The sequence below is a fragment of the Scylla paramamosain genome, chromosome 32 (genome assembly GCF_035594125.1).
Source record: "Scylla paramamosain isolate STU-SP2022 chromosome 32, ASM3559412v1, whole genome shotgun sequence".
Classification (NCBI taxonomy): Eukaryota; Metazoa; Arthropoda; class Malacostraca; order Decapoda; family Portunidae; genus Scylla; species Scylla paramamosain.
Genome location: NC_087182.1, coordinates 10,587,181 through 10,604,880, shown reverse-complemented (window position 1 = coordinate 10,604,880; position 17,700 = coordinate 10,587,181). Strand labels below are relative to the sequence as shown.

At 41.7% G+C, this 17,700-nt stretch overlaps 1 protein-coding gene across 1 annotated transcript in view; it reads right to left on the bottom strand.

The window, feature by feature from the left end:
* LOC135089176 (FACT complex subunit spt16-like) overlaps positions 1-17,700 on the bottom strand; it is a 129,286-nt gene that overhangs the window by 12,194 nt on the left and 99,392 nt on the right. The window contains 3 exon segments of the mRNA XM_063984488.1: positions 9,402-9,452; positions 10,989-11,118; positions 16,782-16,956. Of these exon segments, the coding sequence (XP_063840558.1) occupies positions 9,402-9,452; positions 10,989-11,118; positions 16,782-16,956 (356 nt within the window).

Sequence of the window (17,700 nt, the reverse complement as noted above, 5' to 3'; positions counted from 1 at the left end):
CATTGAAGTCTCTAAGAATGGAGATCTTTGCAAAAGGGAAGAGAGTCAGAATGTGCTCCACTTTGGAAGTTAAGTAGTCAAAGAATTTCTTATAGTTAGAGGAGTTAAATGAGAGGGATACAGCACAGATAAATTTAGTTTGAGAATGACTTAGTAGTTGTAGCCAGATGGTGAAAGATTTGTAAGATTCAAGAACATGGCACGAGAGCAGGTTAAGTTGTTGTGCATATAGATGCAACATCGAGCTTTGGACTGAAAATGAGGATAGAGAAAGTAGGAGGGAACAGAAAAGGGGCTACTGTCTGTTGCCTCAAACACCTGTTTTTCAGTTAGGAAAAGATGAGGTTTAGTAGATAGCTTTACCTACTTCAATGACACTCAACTGTTCCCACTCTTCTATACTGAACATATTTGGTTTCTCCTTTACTAATAATCCAAACTAGAAACTTTACATCCCATCTCTTGCTAAAACAGATCCCATGAAGTTAGGTGATCTGAGCCATCTCTGCCTGTTTTTCTCACCTCCCCTGATGCTAATTCTGTACAGGGGCCTTATCCATCCATGTATGAAGTACCCTTCACATATATACAGTAGTGCCTCAGTTCATGAATGCCCCACATCACGAACAGACTGGTTCACAAACTAGTTTTGCTAACAAATTTTAGCTTGGTTCACAAACAATGCTTTGGAGTACGAATGTACATTACCCACAGTCCATGAAACCTCATGCTCAGTTGCGTGTTGGGGTAAACATTGTTCGTGAGTGTTGTATACAAAAACACTTTTTTTTGTTCTCTTTTTTGTGCTATTTTAGCCTCCTTTATGCCACCTAAGAAGAAGTGTTAGTGATAGTAGCAGTAAGAGGCCTAAGTGTATTACTAATGAAGTAATAAAGGAAATCATTGCCAAACATGAGAATGGCATTTGTGTAGGCATTTATAGGCCTGCAAGCGGTAACTTACCTAATTTCTAATATAATAATATAATTCTCTCTCTGAGTCAACCTTTCAGTTGCCATAGAAATATGAGGCCTGAGTTGGCTTTTTCTGGGTGTAACTAGGACACACACACACACACACACACACACACACACACACACACACACACACACACACACACACACACACACACACACACACACACACACACACACTTGGAAGTGGTTGGAGGGTAGTACTGAAGAGGTGGTGACTGGTGAAGGAAAAATAAATGGGGAGGGTAGGGAAGGGGAAGTTATCAGAAAAGAGATTAGTGAGCAGCTGTGTTTGCACACATGGGTGAGTCTCTCTCTCTCTCTCTCTCTCTCTCTCTCTCTCTCTCTCTCTCTCTCTCTCTCTCTCTCTCTCTCTCTCTCTCTCTCTCTCTCTCTCTCTCTCTCTCTCTCTCTCTCTCTCTCTCTCTCTCTCTCTCTCTCTCTCTCTCTCTCTCTCTCTCTCTCTCTCTCTCTCTCTCTCTCTCTCTCTCTCTCTCTCTCTCTCTCTCTCTCTCTCTCTCTCTCTCTCTCTCTCTCTCTCTCTCTCTCTCTCTCTCTCTCTCTCTCTCTCTCTCTCTCTCTCTCTCTCTCTCTCTCTCTCTCTCTCTCTCTCTCTCTCTCTCTCTCTCTCTCTCTCTCTCTCTCTCTCTCTCTCTCTCTCTCTCTCTCTCTCTCTCTCTCTCTCTCTCTCTCTCTCTCTCTCTCTCTCTCTCTCTCTCTCTCTCTCTCTCTCTCTCTCTCTCTCTCTCTCTCTCTCTCTCTCTCTCTCTCTCTCTCTCTCTCTCTCTCTCTCTCTCTCTCTCTCTCTCTCTCTCTCTCTCTCTCTCTCTCTCTCTCTCTCTCTCTCTCTCTCTCTCTCTCTCTCTCTCTCTCTCTCTCTCTCTCTCTCTCTCTCTCTCTCTCTCTCTCTCTCTCTCTCTCTCTCTCTCTCTCTCTCTCTCTCTCTCTCTCTCTCTCTCTCTCTCTCTCTCTCTCTCTCTCTCTCTCTCTCTCTCTCTCTCTCTCTCTCTCTCTCTCTCTCTCTCTCTCTCTCTCTCTCTCTCTCTCTCTCTCTCTCTCTCTCTCTCTACATAAAAAAAGAAGTAATAGACATGCCTCCAATACTTGCATTCATCAGTAATTGAGCGTCAGTCTGTGTTGATATTCGACACTGATAAGATGACTTTCTCAGCCACATCCAGCCACATCAAAACACACACACACTGAGAGAGAGAGAGAGAGAGAGAGAGAGAGAGAGAGAGAGAGAGAGAGAGAGAGAGAGAGAGAGAGAGAGAGAGAGAGAGAGAGAGAGAGAGAGAGAGAGAGAGAGAGAGAGAGAGAGAGAGAGAGAGAGAGAGAGAGAGAGAGAGAGAGAGAGAGAGAGAGAGAGAGAGAGAGAGAGAGAGAGAGAGAGAGAGAGAGAGAGAGAGAGAGAGAGAGAGAGAGAGAGAGAGAGAGAGAGAGAGAGAGAGAGAGAGAGAGAGAGAGAGAGAGAGAGAGAGAGAGAGAGAGAGAGAGAGAGAGAGAGAGAGAGAGAGAGAGAGAGAGAGAGAGAGAGAGAGAGAGAGAGAGAGAGAGAGAGAGAGAGAGAGAGAGAGAGACACATCCAGCCACATCAAAACACACACACACTGAGAGAGAGAGAGAGAGAGAGAGAGAGAGAGAGAGAGAGAGAGAGAGAGAGAGAGAGAGAGAGAGAGAGAGAGAGAGAGAGAGAGAGAGAGAGAGAGAGAGAGAGAGAGAGAGAGAGAGAGAGAGAAGGTAGTTTTTTACCTATTGTCCTGAGCAGTACAAGCTACCAGTGACCAAACCCTTTATGATGCTGTCTTTGACTTCCTTAAATTCCATTATTATTACTTATCATGCCAAATCTGTTATAGCAAATTTCACTGGTTTCAATATCCACCTTTCTAACAATGGGAACATTTTTTCCCAATTATCTCATTTTAACCACCTGGATCTTTGTCATTTACCTTTTATTCTGTACTTCAATCTCACATAACCTTTCAATCCTTTCTGGCAAATTATAGCAAAAGTTTTAATAATTCAACCTTTCATAACCTTTCCTTTCACGTCCTCTTTTATTCTTGTGATGCTTAAAATTACCAAATTGAAATATTTTCTTTTCCTCTTCAAATTCTTTCTTTTCCTTACCAAAGACATTTTTTTCCATGCAGAGAGAGAGAGAGAGAGAGAGAGAGAGAGAGAGAGAGAGAGAGAGAGAGAGAGAGAGAGAGAGAGAGAGAGAGAGAGAGAGAGAGAGAGAGAGAGAGAGAGAGAGAGAGAGAGAGAGAGAGAGAGAGAGAGAGAGACTATCCACACCCAGTTGCACTGTATTTAGCTTCACCATATAACCTCAATACTTGAAAAGATAATATATTTTGGTCTAAATTACCAATCAAATTTCTCAACTCTATCCAATAAACAACAATTTTTTAATCAAAATACATTTATATGTATATTATGTCATAATAAAGTATATTTTTGTCACAAAGGTGCTGCTCCGAGGATGAAGAATCCTGAAAGCTCCCAAACAGGAATAATGCCAAAAGAGAGAGAGAGAGAGAGAGAGAGAGAGAGAGAGAGAGAGAGAGAGAGAGAGAGAGAGAGAGAGAGAGAGAGAGAGAGAGAGAGAGAGAGAGAGAGAGAGAGAGAGAGAGAGAGAGAGAGAGAGAGAGAGAGAGAGAGAGAGAGAGAGAGAGAGAGAGAGAGAGAGAGAGTTCAGGTCAGGTCGCGAGAGAGGAAGGACATACATATACCCACGCTCTGTAATTTTCGACTCATCTGTGCGGTGCAAAACACATTTGGTCTTGTTGCATACGAGTACACCAGTGAACAGGTATACCGACGCATAACGTGGTGCATTCTCATAGTGAGCGAAAGTGTTTTAACAGTGACGCATTATATCAAAACATGAGTGTGCTGTGACCTGACTGACCCACCAGGCCAGGCCGCCACCCTGCTTCTAACACCCCCTCCCTCGCCCTCCGTCCCCCCTCCACCACCCCCTCGCTTTGTCCTGCCACTGCCTCCCCACATGGCCACTAATGCCACCCAGGAAGCCTCCTCTCCTCACCAGAAGATTGTGTGGGCAGGCAAGTCTGGCTTTCCAGGGGCAACATACTGCTGCGTGTGTAGCCTCTCCACCAGACTCAACCCTGTAACAGTGTGCAGTCAGGAAGACTGCCCGAACCAGGCCTGTAAAGGGTGTCACAGTGAGGGCCCATTTTGTTGCTCCAACACAGCAGAGCTGAGGCAAGCGCGGGGCATCTCACACCCCGTCACCCACGTGGTACCCGAGGCACCGGCCACTGAGGACGCGACACCGGCCACCCAGGTCGACACGCCTGCCACCCCACCTGACCCTCCTACCCAACAACCATCACCTGACAACGAAGACACTGCCATCAGGGAAGAGCTACTAACAAACCCTCCTGAAGCCCTGGTAGACATCATCTTGAGACAGAGAAACAAAATTTTCTCTCTCAAGAGCACCGTTGAAGCCTACCAACCACACAGCTCGAGGGTGCAGCAGCAGAGAGCAGCGCTAGAAGCAGCACTCAGCGCTATTGACGGCCTCTCTCAGGTACAACAACTAGCTCCCTCCCCAGTCCCTTCTACCCAAGCTTGTAGTGCCCTGCTGAGCAAGATAGACAGTGACTGGCGGGAAGTGTGTGCCTCACACCCACGTTGGGCCAGCTGGTGGGAGTCAGGTAAAGCAAGACCGCTATGGAAGGTGACTCACGATACCTCACCTCCACTCAACACACCTGACCTCACCCACACCCAGGAACCACCACCACCAACCCAGAGCTCCAAGCCCTCTTCCCCCTCCGCCACCACCACCACCACCACTGCTACCGTTGGCCGCGCCAACCCTCCTCCCCGTCGCCAGGCCGTCACCAATGCCTCCACCGCCACCGAGTCAGCCTCCTCCACAGCTAGGCCGCTACACTCCACCACCAGACAGAACACCAACAGACGACAGGGAAGTGCAAACCAAAGGTTGCCGCCTTTCTGTGGCCGCTGCCGGCAGCGAGGCCACACAGCAGGACGCTGCTCTGTAGTGGTCTATGACTACTGCGGCCGCAGAGGACACCACGTAGACCAGTGCCGAACACGCCAGGCTGAGGAGTCAAGGAGGCTTGAGTGCATGTACTGTCTCAGACGCAGCCACAAGGAAAGCCTCTGCTACACTCGGACCAGCGAGGCACGTCAGGAGCGACTCATTAGAGCCCTTCTGACAGAGCATCACCAGCCTGCCACTCCCCCCCAGCCTGCACCTTACCGGTCTGACCTGACTGCCGTAGGCGCCGCCACACACCCTGCCTGGACACAGCCTCCCCCCTCCCACCCCGCCCCACTAGTGGTACACTAAGAAGAATGGCCGCCACCGCCGCCGCCGCTGCTGCTGCTACCACCGCCGCCTCCACCCTCACAGTCCTGTCTGCCAATGTTCATGGCTTCAGGACCAACGTTGGAGAGCTGACACACACTGCCCTCGTGAAACACGCCGACATAGTGGTGGCAGTGGAGACCTTCCTGGATGACAGCTGTGTTACCACCTGTGACAGGATTACCAACTACTCCCACTGGATGAGGTGTGACTGCCAGGGTGGGCAGGGAGGTGGTTTAGCCGTGTGTCATCGTGAGGGTCTCCACATGGACGCCCTAACAGTCAACACACCAGACGTGATGGAGATGATGTTTTTCTGTATCATAATTGATGACAGGGGCGCCCTGCTGCTGTGTGTCATGTACCGACCTCAGTGGCAGGGAAGCGAGCTGCTCAACTACCTCACCAACAACCTGGACGACATCATGGCGGCTCACAACTGTCAGAACGTTGTGATTGTGGGTGACCTCAACCACAACATTGTCCTGAGGGCATTTACTGAGCTGACAGTGGTGCAGGGACTTCACAACCATGCTGACTTCCCTACACATCAGCGTGGAGGATCTCTGGACCCTGTGCTAGCAGACCTGGCAGGTGACTGTGTACAGTGCCACCCACTGGACTTCGTGGGCACCTCTGATCACCTTGCCGTCCTCTCCACCATTAACCTCACCCCAGCCCGTGAGGAGGAGCACCACAGGACCATCTGGCTGTGGGACCGCGCTGACTAGGAAGCTGTGAGATGTGCCCTTGGGGAGATTTCCTGGAACACGGTGCTCACCGGCGAGCCGCACAACGACATCAACACCCTCACCACCATCCTGCAGGACTTACAGCAGCAACATGTGCCGCACAGGACCTACGCAATGAGTCCAAAGGACCAGCCTTGGTTCGGATATCGTTGTTGTGCTGCTGCTGAACACAAGTACAGCGCGTGGCAGCACTACAAGAGGCGGCCCACCCAGTGGAACAAGGCCTTGCACCGAGCTGCGTGCAAAGCAGCTCGCGAAATGGGCCAAGGCAAGATAGGAGGACAACAACAAGAGGATGTTGTCTTCCAACCAGCTGGACCCAAAGTGATGGTGGAGCTTGGTGAAGGAGAAGCAGGGCGTCACTTCCCACGAACGTGTCCCAGCTCTCACTAAGCCGTGTGGGAGCCTGGCCGTCACCAGCCAGGAGAAGGCAGACCTGCTTGCTCAGATGTTCAGTGAGAAGATGAGGACGCCAGAACTTGACAGACAGCCACCACCTCTCCCACGCCTTGCTGCCTCAAGCATAGAGAGCATGGTCATCATGGAGGCCGCTGTTAGGGGGCACCTGAAGGAGGTCAACATCAGGAAGGCCTCAGGTCCTAACGGAGTAAGCCCTCACCTCCTCAAACACTGTGCGGATGAGCTCACCACGCCTCTCGTGTTGATCTTCCACCAGTGTCTGGTGTCCAGGGTGTGGCCGTCTCAGTGGAAAGAGGCAAGGGTCACACCTGTCCATAAGAAGAAGGAGAAGTCGGAGCCGAACAACTACCGTCCCATCTCTCTCCTGCCAGTGATCAGCAAGATCTTTGAGAGGGTCATCGGAGAGCAGGTGATGAGGTTCCTGGACGAGCACCACCTTCACTCACCCAGGCAGTTTGGCTTCAGGAAAGGACACTCCACCTCAGATCTCCTCCTTCTTCTCTCCAAATCCTGGCACGACGCCCTGGATGTCAGCCGGCCATCATTAGTGATTGCCCTGGACATCGCCGGGGCCTTCGACACTGTGTGGCATCGGGGACTTCTGGCAAAGTTGGAGCAGCTGGGCATCACCGGGGACCTGCTGCACCTGCTCTCCAGCTACCTGACGGACAGGAGTCTCCGTGTTGTGGTTAATGGCCACACCTCCGCCAGCTTTCCTGTAGAGGCATCTGTTCCACAGGGGTCAGTTCTGGGACCCATACTGTGGAACATTTACTTCAATGACCTCCTGCAGAGTGTTCCTTCAGCCAGTGCATACACAGACGACTGCACCCTCTCTTTCACCTACGAGAGAGGGGAGGTGCAGGCCGCAGTGCAGTCTACCAATGCACTGCTTTCATACATCATGGCCTGGGGCGACCGGTGGCAAGTTAAGTTTGCCTCCGAAAAGACTCAGGCCATGGTGGTATCCCGCTCTCACGAGGATGCGTGTGAGGTGCGTGGAAGGCTGAAGATGAGACAACAACATCCCTCTACAGGAAAGTGTAAACATCCTTGGCATGGAGGTGGACTCGCGGCTGCTCTTTGACCGTCACCTTGAGGACGTGGCCCGAAAAGCTTCTCAGAAGGTGACACTGTTGAGGCGTCTGAGGCACCTCCTTGACTCCGATGGCCTCCTGACCCTGTACAAGGCTCAGGTCAGACCCATCATGGAGTATGCGCCGCTCACGTGGATGTCCAGTGCCCGATGTCATCTCAACTTGCTGGACAAAGTGCAAAGGAGGGCAGAGTGCCTCATCAGTGGCGCCAGACAGACGCAGCTTCGCCAGCAACCATGGCGGCAGGGACAACAGCAGCAACAGCAGCAGATACAGGAGGATGGGCCGGTGCTGAGGGACACTCTGGATCATTGCCGGAAAGTTGCAGCGCTGACAGTGCTTCATAAGGCGCAGATCCAGAATGTTCCTCACCTAGCAAACCTGAAGGCTACTTGGAGGAGATCTGAGTGCAATACGAGAACAGTATTGAGCAACGATCTCCTCTTGGAGGTGCCAGGGTCTCGCTCCAGCACCCACCAACGGGCCTTCTCCTCCGCCACTGTAGTGTGGTGGAACACCCTCACGGCTGTGGTGGACGTACGACGTCTGTCCACACAGCAGATGAAAGTGTCCACACACAAGTGGTTATGGCTTCAGACTCTCAACCCTCCATAAGAAAAACACAAAAATATGGTTGCATACATGTGCCTATGCATCTTAGCAAAATGTTGATATTTATTATACCACACACAGTAATGCTTTAAAATAGTTATTCACGACAAAGATAACTTTAGCAGAGGCCACAATGAACATATGTGTTTAATAGTTTAAACAAAAAGAGAGAGAGAGAGAGAGAGAGAGAGAGAGAGAGAGAGAGAGAGAGAGAGAGAGAGAGAGAGAGAGAGAGAGAGAGAGAGAGAGAGAGAGAGAGAGAGAGAGAGAGAGAGAGAGAGAGAGAGAGAGAGAGAGAGAGAGAAACTATCCACACCCAGTTGCACCATATTTAGCTACACCATATAACCTCAATATTTGAAAAGATAATATATTTTGATCTAAATTACCAATCAAACTTCTCAACTCTATCCAATAAACATTATTCTTTTTTTTTTTATCAAAATATATTTATATGTATATTATGTCATGATAAAGTATATTTTTGTCACAATGGTGCTGCTCTGAGGATGAAGAATCCTGAAAGCTAACAAACAGGAATAATGCCAACACCAATTAAAATGCCTAAAGCTTCATCAGTACTAAAGAGGAAAACATCACAATGTTTCAATTCGTGATGTTCTGTCTGCTTGAAGTGAGGGACAAATTATTAGTTATGATTTGGTAAGGTCCACAAGCAGTTCAATTAACAATGAAACATATTTTTACTGTTTATAAATTAAATAAACCATTGGTCATCAAGACACACTTATTACAGTGCCACTTTCCCCTTAGCAAACAGTTATTTCTTAATGATGATTCTCCTGCCAGAGGTTTTGAAGAAAGTGTGTGAATCAGACATTTCCACTTCAATGTTGGGCTTTAAGCTATTCCTCTCTAGTAAAATATTCTCGAAACAGCATTCATAGCAAAATGAAGTGTATTAGAAAAAATTAGACCTCCTCCATACATAGCCACTGAAATGATTAGACTGTCATTATAAGTGCAATGTTTAAATAATTGTTCAATAACATTCATTCATAATCTGCTTTTATGATCCTATGAATACAAGAACCATGCTTCTTGTTACTAACAAGCACAATCATGGGTAAGCAAAAGGATATAACAACCATAACTAATATAAAAAATTAAAAAGGAGGTGCACGGGAGACCAGTAGCCTATAATATTTACTTGCTCATGTGTCTGTCCTTGCCAGATTTCATGGAGGGCTTGCGATTTAATCTGAAACATAACATAAGACTAACCCTCAAGAGATTCCTAAGTCCATCAGAAGCACACACCTCTAATTTATACATCATTACATCTCTCATATATGATGGTTAAATTCTAGTGCAGAGTATTCAGATGGAGGAAAAATGAGGCTGTTGGAGACAGCAGTAGGCAGCAGGCTGTGAACTATTAATTTCATATTTAAAGAAAATGCCTGCAAGGGGTATGAATGTTGGTTCACCTGATGGATGATCATGTGTGATGAACTGTCTGGTATTGTGAACCTCTTCAAGGTATCATTACCATTTAATTTTGTTAACAGCACTAGATATACAATTACATTGCTATGGATGTGAAATGGCCTCTGGAACATAATAAATTTTTTGTACAACTCAAAAAATACTATAACACTGAAATACATATGAGATTACTATAATTTACAATGTACAATACAAGACTATATTTAGTTTATCTGACATTCTTCTGGTGACTATGTTTATATGGTAACACAACTTTGCACAGTGGTAATATCATAAAAAAATTATATAAGACTAAGGCAGATTTTTTACCACTGGAGGGGAAACACAATGGAAAAGGTTAAACAACACAGCAATCCCAAGCTGCCTCCTTCAAGTAACAGAATATCCTGTTTCTACTTTTTAAGGACTGCAACATTAATAAACTCTCTCTGGCAAGTTCAATTGTTAAGATGAGTGCTACGAGACATCTGCAGGAATTTTAAACTATTAACTTTTTTTTAACAACCTCTGAACTATGTTAGCCACCTGTCAATGACCCTACATTGGGACAGAATTTTAAAAACACATGAAATGCACATAGGATGCTGTCAAAGATGAATGAGTCAATTAGGGCTGAATGGTTTAAAGGAAAGATGTTGCAAGGAGAGAGAGAGAGAGAGAGAGAGAGAGAGAGAGAGAGAGAGAGAGAGAGAGAGAGAGAGAGAGAGAGAGAGAGAGAGAGAGAGAGAGAGAGAGAGAGAGAGAGAGAGAGAGAGAGAGAGAGAGAGAGAGAGAGAGAGAGAGAGAGAGAGAGAGAGAGAGAGAGAGAGAGAGAGAGAGAGAGAGAGAGAGAGAGAGAGAGAGAGAGAGAGAATGGGGAACAAGGTGATAATTGTAGCTTGTATGAGAGGGATAGGAAGAGGAAATGTTTTGGGTCCCAACCTGTCCCACCTTAGTGGTCAGGATGCATCTGAATGTGGAAAGGGAAATTAATGTAGTTCATGGCAAGATATAAGTATAAGGGAAATATAGGGAAGAAGTAAGAAAGCTCATTCAATTCTGATTCCTGATATTGTGTAAATAGTGATGTGTCATGAAGTATGATTATAAAAGTGTAATAACAATGTGGGTGAAATGTAAGGCTGGATTATATTTATTTAACCTACAAAATTGATAAAGTGAAAATCTTTCTTGGGATTGTATTCAACAGATTAACAGCTATTCATATCTCTAAGGAACTTAATTATGGGATTGAGGTAGAGTGAATGATCAACAGCTATGAAGGTGATATACAAAAACTGTACTTTACCTGTAACCACTACCGCCTTTCTTCTGTTTGGTGTACTCATCTTCAAATTCATTCCTCTCACGGTCAGCCTCAGCAGCTTCTCTCTCCAGATCTGACCAGTCCTTGCCAGACTCTTCACTACTACCAAGATCTGTCAAGAGTATGTGTGGGAAAATGCTTTTAAAAATTCCTGGTTAAATAAAGGCTGGTGACATGCTTAAACTTTCCAAAACTAATCAGGTAGTACAGTAGAATCTCCAGATAAGAATTTAATTTGCAGAGCAGGCAATTCATAATTTGAAAATTCACATTCAAGAATTAATTTTTCCCAGTAAAAATGAGGGGAAAAAAAAATTTCAACTCCATCTATAATGTGCATAACACACAATCACAGTAATTTTCTGCATAAAAGAAAGATTGTTCCTAGTAACTAACATTTCTAAAAAGGATGATATGGCAAGACATTAATAAAATAATAAAGAGTAAAGAAGAGAGAGTGACTGGCCAAATATTCTTGAAGTCATTCACCCATAAACTATTTCAATCATTTCCTTCTTCACAGCAATGGTAGTGGAATCTTCCATCCTCTTGCCGGGGACCAATTGTTTCTTTCCTGCTATCATAGCAGGCAGAGGAGAAGCAGGAATAGAACACCCAAATAGTAATGTAGGGGACATAGTACAAGTGTGGTTGCAATAAGTGAGCCAGATGGATTACAGGCAAACAGTTTTGCAAGTCTATTTTAAAAATCTCTAAAAAGTATTATGGAATAAATCTCCCCAAATCCCTATTCAATATACAGATGATCCCCGACTAACAAAGTTTTGAGTTATAAACAAGAGGCCTGGCTTAGGAGAAATTGCAAGTCATCTGTAATATCAAGATCAAGACCGAGAGATGTTTACACACACACACACTGCTACACTTGGTGCACCTCTACACAACACCAAATGTGAGGAAAAACACATATTCACGTAGTGCTAGGCTATGCGATATGACTGTGTGATACAAGATGCTGTGTGGCTCTTGTGATGCAAGTAATATGTGGTGTGGCTAGTAGAGATATGGATTGCTGAGATAAGGAGTGTGGTAGGGGCCATTGTGAGGCTGGTATGATGAGTGACAAAGTGGCTTTGTGTCTATGGTGTGAATGGGTGCTATGTGTGGTGTGATGTGGTGTGTTTGAGCATTGTGTGGGGCATGGTGTGGAAGGTGAGATGTTGATTGTGATGTGGCTAGATGTGATATTGCTTGTGGTGTACCTTTATGTAGTGTGACTGATTGTACGAGTGTTGTGTGACCAGTTGTTGTGTGTGATGTGATGTAACTGTGTAGCTAAAACTGGCTCAGGAAAAACTGTGAGTATCTGTAGCACCAAGATCAAGAAGTACCAGGTTGTTTACACTCTGCTGCATTGCCACACTACTGTATCACACCAAGTGTGGACAAAACACATACTCACATAGTGCTAGACTATATAGCCAATATAAATAAGCATTTTTCAGTGTTTTCAGAATCCCAAGTTTTGCAATCTTTGAGTTTAATACTCTGGCTTTAGAGAAAAGCAAATGAAAAACTTGAGTACTGTAAAATCAAAATGTTTTACAAAATAACATTTTACGAATGGCAGTCTGGAACCTAACACGTTTGTAAGTTGTGGAGCATGTGTATTACTTAACAGGTCATAAAAAAATAGGTCAAGGCAGCACATTTGTGTTCAGAAGAAAATTCATGTTCAGAATTTTAAAAAATATATATATTTGTATGGCATTTGGATTCAAAGTTCTACTGTACTCTAATATCTATAATGACCTGCACTCTAATTAGTTATTCATCAAGGTAAAGAAACCTTTACCATGGTATGTTCACCATAAGCTGAACCAGGCAAGCTACAGGAGCTTATGCAAGTTTGCCAAGTACTGACAAGCTACTGCCTTGTATTCGTAATTGTGAATTTTTATTGTTTTCATTGTTTTATATTAATCTTACAATCACAATATTTTATCATATTTAAAAAAACACCATATGATTAGAATTAAAAGTCACTCCTCAACTTACTAACAAGTTAAGCTCTGGAAAGCCATTCTTAAGTCATTATGTTTGTAAGTCATTAATTTGTAAAATACAGTATCCTTTTGAGCTTCATACTTACTCTCTTTTCAAAGAATAATGCAAAACCTGAGGATCATGAAACTTAAGTTACTGAAGACACTGAAAATACTTAGATATCCCAGAAAGATGCCTAAGAACTGTATGGGTGTGTGTATTTTGTCCTAACATTCATTGTGACATCACAGTGCAGTGCTGCCACATCTACAAGGGAAAATGAAGAAGGAAGGTTTATCAAGATTGAAAGTTGAAGGAAAAATCTACGATGATGCACAGGACATGGCAGAGGTTAGGAACAATAGTTTCAGATCGGTATTTACTGTGGAAAAGGAGTTTGATGCTGGAAGGGATAGGTTGGTGATGAATATCCTAAGTACAGTCCCAGTCATTTATGAGGAAATCTAAGTACAATCCCAGTCAGTTATAAGGAATTACTTAAGATGATGGAAGAACCACACCAAAGACTGCTATGGAAGATTAAAAAATGATGGAAAAATTGGAGGAGGACTGCTGGAGTGGATGGAGGATTGTCTGGATGATAGAGAGATGAGAACTGTAATACAAGACCAAAATTCATCTTGGCTGAAAGTAACTAGTGGTACCCCACAGGGGTCAGTGTTGGGTCCAATAATGTTTGTAATATATGTGAATGACATAAATGAAGAAAGATAGTTATAAGAACTTATTTGCAGATGAAGCTATGCTGATGAGAATGGTAGAAAATGTAAATGACTGTATGGTACTGCAAGATGATTTAAATAAGATAGATAGATAGAGTAAATCTTGCCAATTGGAATTCAATTTAAGTAAATTGAATGGAGTTTGGTAAGAGTAAGAAAAGAATACAATGAGATGGATGGTGTGAAGTTAAAGAAAGTCAAAAGAGGAAGTGGATTTGTGAGTAACAGTTACAGAAAATTTGACTCCGGACAGACACATAAATAAAATTACTGGAGACGATGAATTTGCTAAAAAAAAAAAAAAAAAAAAATGGCATTCACATATTTGGATATATATATATATATATATATATATATATATATATATATATATATATATATATATATATATATATATATATATATATATACACACACAGTAAAATCCCTCTTATCCGGCATCAACGGGACCGCCGACATGCCGGATACTTGAATATTGCCGGATACCTGAACAGAAGTGAAATTATGTCCACAATCACCACCCTACACTCACGCATCTTACCATAACAAAGATCAGCTGATCTTAATCAGCAGCTGATCTGATCAGCTGCTTAAGTGTAAGCACAACACACTTCCTCTTTTCTACAACTTTAGGCATGATGAAGGCGTCAGGCGATAAACAGTGCACACGCGGGACTGAGTCACTGAGTAAACACAGTGCAGTGGGCTGTGGGTGGTGCGAAGCAGTGCGCTCTGGTGGCGAGGGAACAAAGTATGCCTCGCGCAGAAATTTTAATTGATTTTACGAGTACACATTGATTTTTTATTGATTTTAAGGCTCGGGGAAAAATGTGCCGGATACTTGAAGCTGCCAGATACTTGAATGCCGGATGAGAGGGATTTTACTGTATATATATATATATATATATATATATATATATATATATATATATATATATATATATATATATATATATATATATATATATATATATATATATATATATATTTTTTTTTTTTTTTTTTTTTTTTTTTTTTTTTTTTTTTTTTTTTTTTTTTTTTTTTTTTTTTTTTTTTTTTTTTTTTTTTTTTTTTTTTTTTTTTTTTTTTTTTTTTTTTTTTTTTTTTTTTTTTTTTTTTTTTTTTTTTTTTTTTTTTTTTTTTTTTTTTTTTTTTTTTTTTTTTTTTTTTTTTTTTTTTTTTTTTTTTTTTTTTTTATATATATATATATATATATATATATATATATATATATATATATATATATATATATATATATATATATATATATATATATATATATATATATATATATATATATATATATATATATATATATATATATATATATATATATATATATATATATATATATATATATATATATATATATATATATATATATATATATATATATATATATATATATATATATATATATATATATATATATATATATATATATATATATATATATATATATATATATATATATATATATATATATATATATATATATATATATATATATATATATATATATATATATATATATATGCATAATATATATATGCATAATATATATATGCATAATATATATATATATATATATATATATATATATATATATATATATATATATATATATATATATATATATATATATATATATATATATATATATATATAAAACAATGTAAAGTTACAAGACAAGATGCTCTCTAGTACCCCTGATGAGTATTTGTAATAAATGGCACCCTGAAAGTCCAGTCCAAATAAGAAATGACCGGCTAAATATGACAGCATGTGATTTACAGGACCTTAATGTAAACAGCCATTTGAGTTGTTTTGGAATGGTGAGAAAGAAAATCCAAGGAAAAGCTCCTAAATAATGATAAGAATTTTCTTTTACAGAATGTATTACTAATTTTTCAAAATACTTAACCACACAAATGCACTAAAACTGAGGTTTGGCACATGCACATGAAAACTGTAACTGTACAAGAACAATAATATTTCTAATTTTATATTGCATAATGAAAACCTAAAGAAAAAAATCACTCTTTTGTAAGACTGACAAGGCTACACATCCTACATGACCTGTGCTGAAAGTGGGAATTTTCCACTCCCTCAGCACTCTCCATACTAAGATGCTCCCACAAGGTTAAATGAATGGAGGCTGTCTCTCTTTCATTTTTAACTGTATAAGAAGCATTTTTGTTTATTAAAGATATTCTAATGAGTTCTTTGTCACTAGTAACATTCAGAATGCCTTTCCTGGATAGATTATTTCTTCGATGAGGATGTTATTGTTGCAGGACAACCATCTCCCCAGTGGTACTATCTGTTATTAGCTGCACTAAGATGGGATCAAGCAAGTCTTAGCCTTGTGTGCAGATTAATGACAGGTGCATACACTTTATAACTATTTTCCTAAGGTTTGATAAAAATATATTATTTTTTCCTTGCCAAGACACAGTACCAAGACTCACTAAGACTGCTTTGTAAATATATAACCATGACTAATCTCCCCTCCAACACTTAAAAAAGTCATCTGACCTTGAAATCAACAGCAAGCTACATACAGTTTGATCTTTAAAAGAGTTGTCAGTGTACAATAATTACCTGCAAGTTATGATTCTGTGATGAATGCATTATTACCTACCCTTATCGTGAAAACTAGAGGGCATCTTGTCTTGTAACTTTCTACAGTTACTGTATATATTTATTCATTTATCTAATAATTTTATATTTCTTATGTTAAGCTTCCATGTTGTGATTATTACTCCCTATTAGCATTTATAAAACAGATAAAACAGGACAAAATAATGCAACTGTAAAGTAAAGCACTGCTTGCTCAGTTCAGATTCCAGTGAAGAGGCAATATTCATACTGAGAACTGATAACATCACTGAAGTAGAATACATTCAGGGAATCAAGCTGGATGCGGGTCTGGGACAAAAGAGTGCAAGATTCAAATGTTAGAGATTACAAATCAATAAATGGCTCTTTCTGACCACAAAACATGAACACCAATATGCATTACCTTCACTATACTCCTCTGAGTCAGAGATTTCAGATTCCCCTGAGTAGTCTTCACTCTCTTCTTCAGATCCTAACTCTTCATCAGAAGGAGCATATGCTCCATCCTCCTCTGAGTCCTCCTCCTCCTCCTGTTGCTCTTCCTCATCAGAGTCTGGATCCAGGAAAGACCAGCCTCCCTGAAACAAAATGTGCCATGAGAGAGAGAGAGAGAGAGAGAGAGAGAGAGAGAGAGAGAGAGAGAGAGAGAGAGAGAGAGAGAGAGAGAGAGAGAGAGAGAGAGAGAGAGAGAGAGAGAGAGAGAGAGAGAGAGAGAGAGAGAGAGAGAGAGAGAGAGAGAGAGAGAGAGAGAGACCTCATATTGGCCTAGGTACTGGATATGTGACAACTGTGAGGTTTTTCTCACAATGTTCATTCAAGTTAGAAATTAAAGATCACACTAACAAAATTGCAAGAACTGAGAGTAATAGACAAATAAACACATACATACATGGAAAACAATCTATATAGGGAAACTAATCGACATTACCAGACACACACACACACACACACACACACACTTTGTCCTTTTATTCAAGGGTAGTTGATATTGTGCAGGAGAGAGATGGATGGAGGGATGGATGGTGTCTACTTAGACTTGAAGAAAGCATTTGACAAATTACCACACTGAAGATTGCTATGGAAGATAAAAAATTATGGAAAAATTGGAGGAAGACTGCTGGAGTGGATGGAGGATTATCTGGATGATAGAGATGAGAACTGTACAAGACCAAAATTCATCTTGGCTTAAAGTAACTAGTGGTGTCCCATAGGGATCAGTGTTAGGACCAATAATGTTTGTAATATATCTGAATGACATAAATGAAGAAAAAGATAGTTACATGAACTTAGTTGCAGATGATGCTAAGCTGATGAGAAGGGCA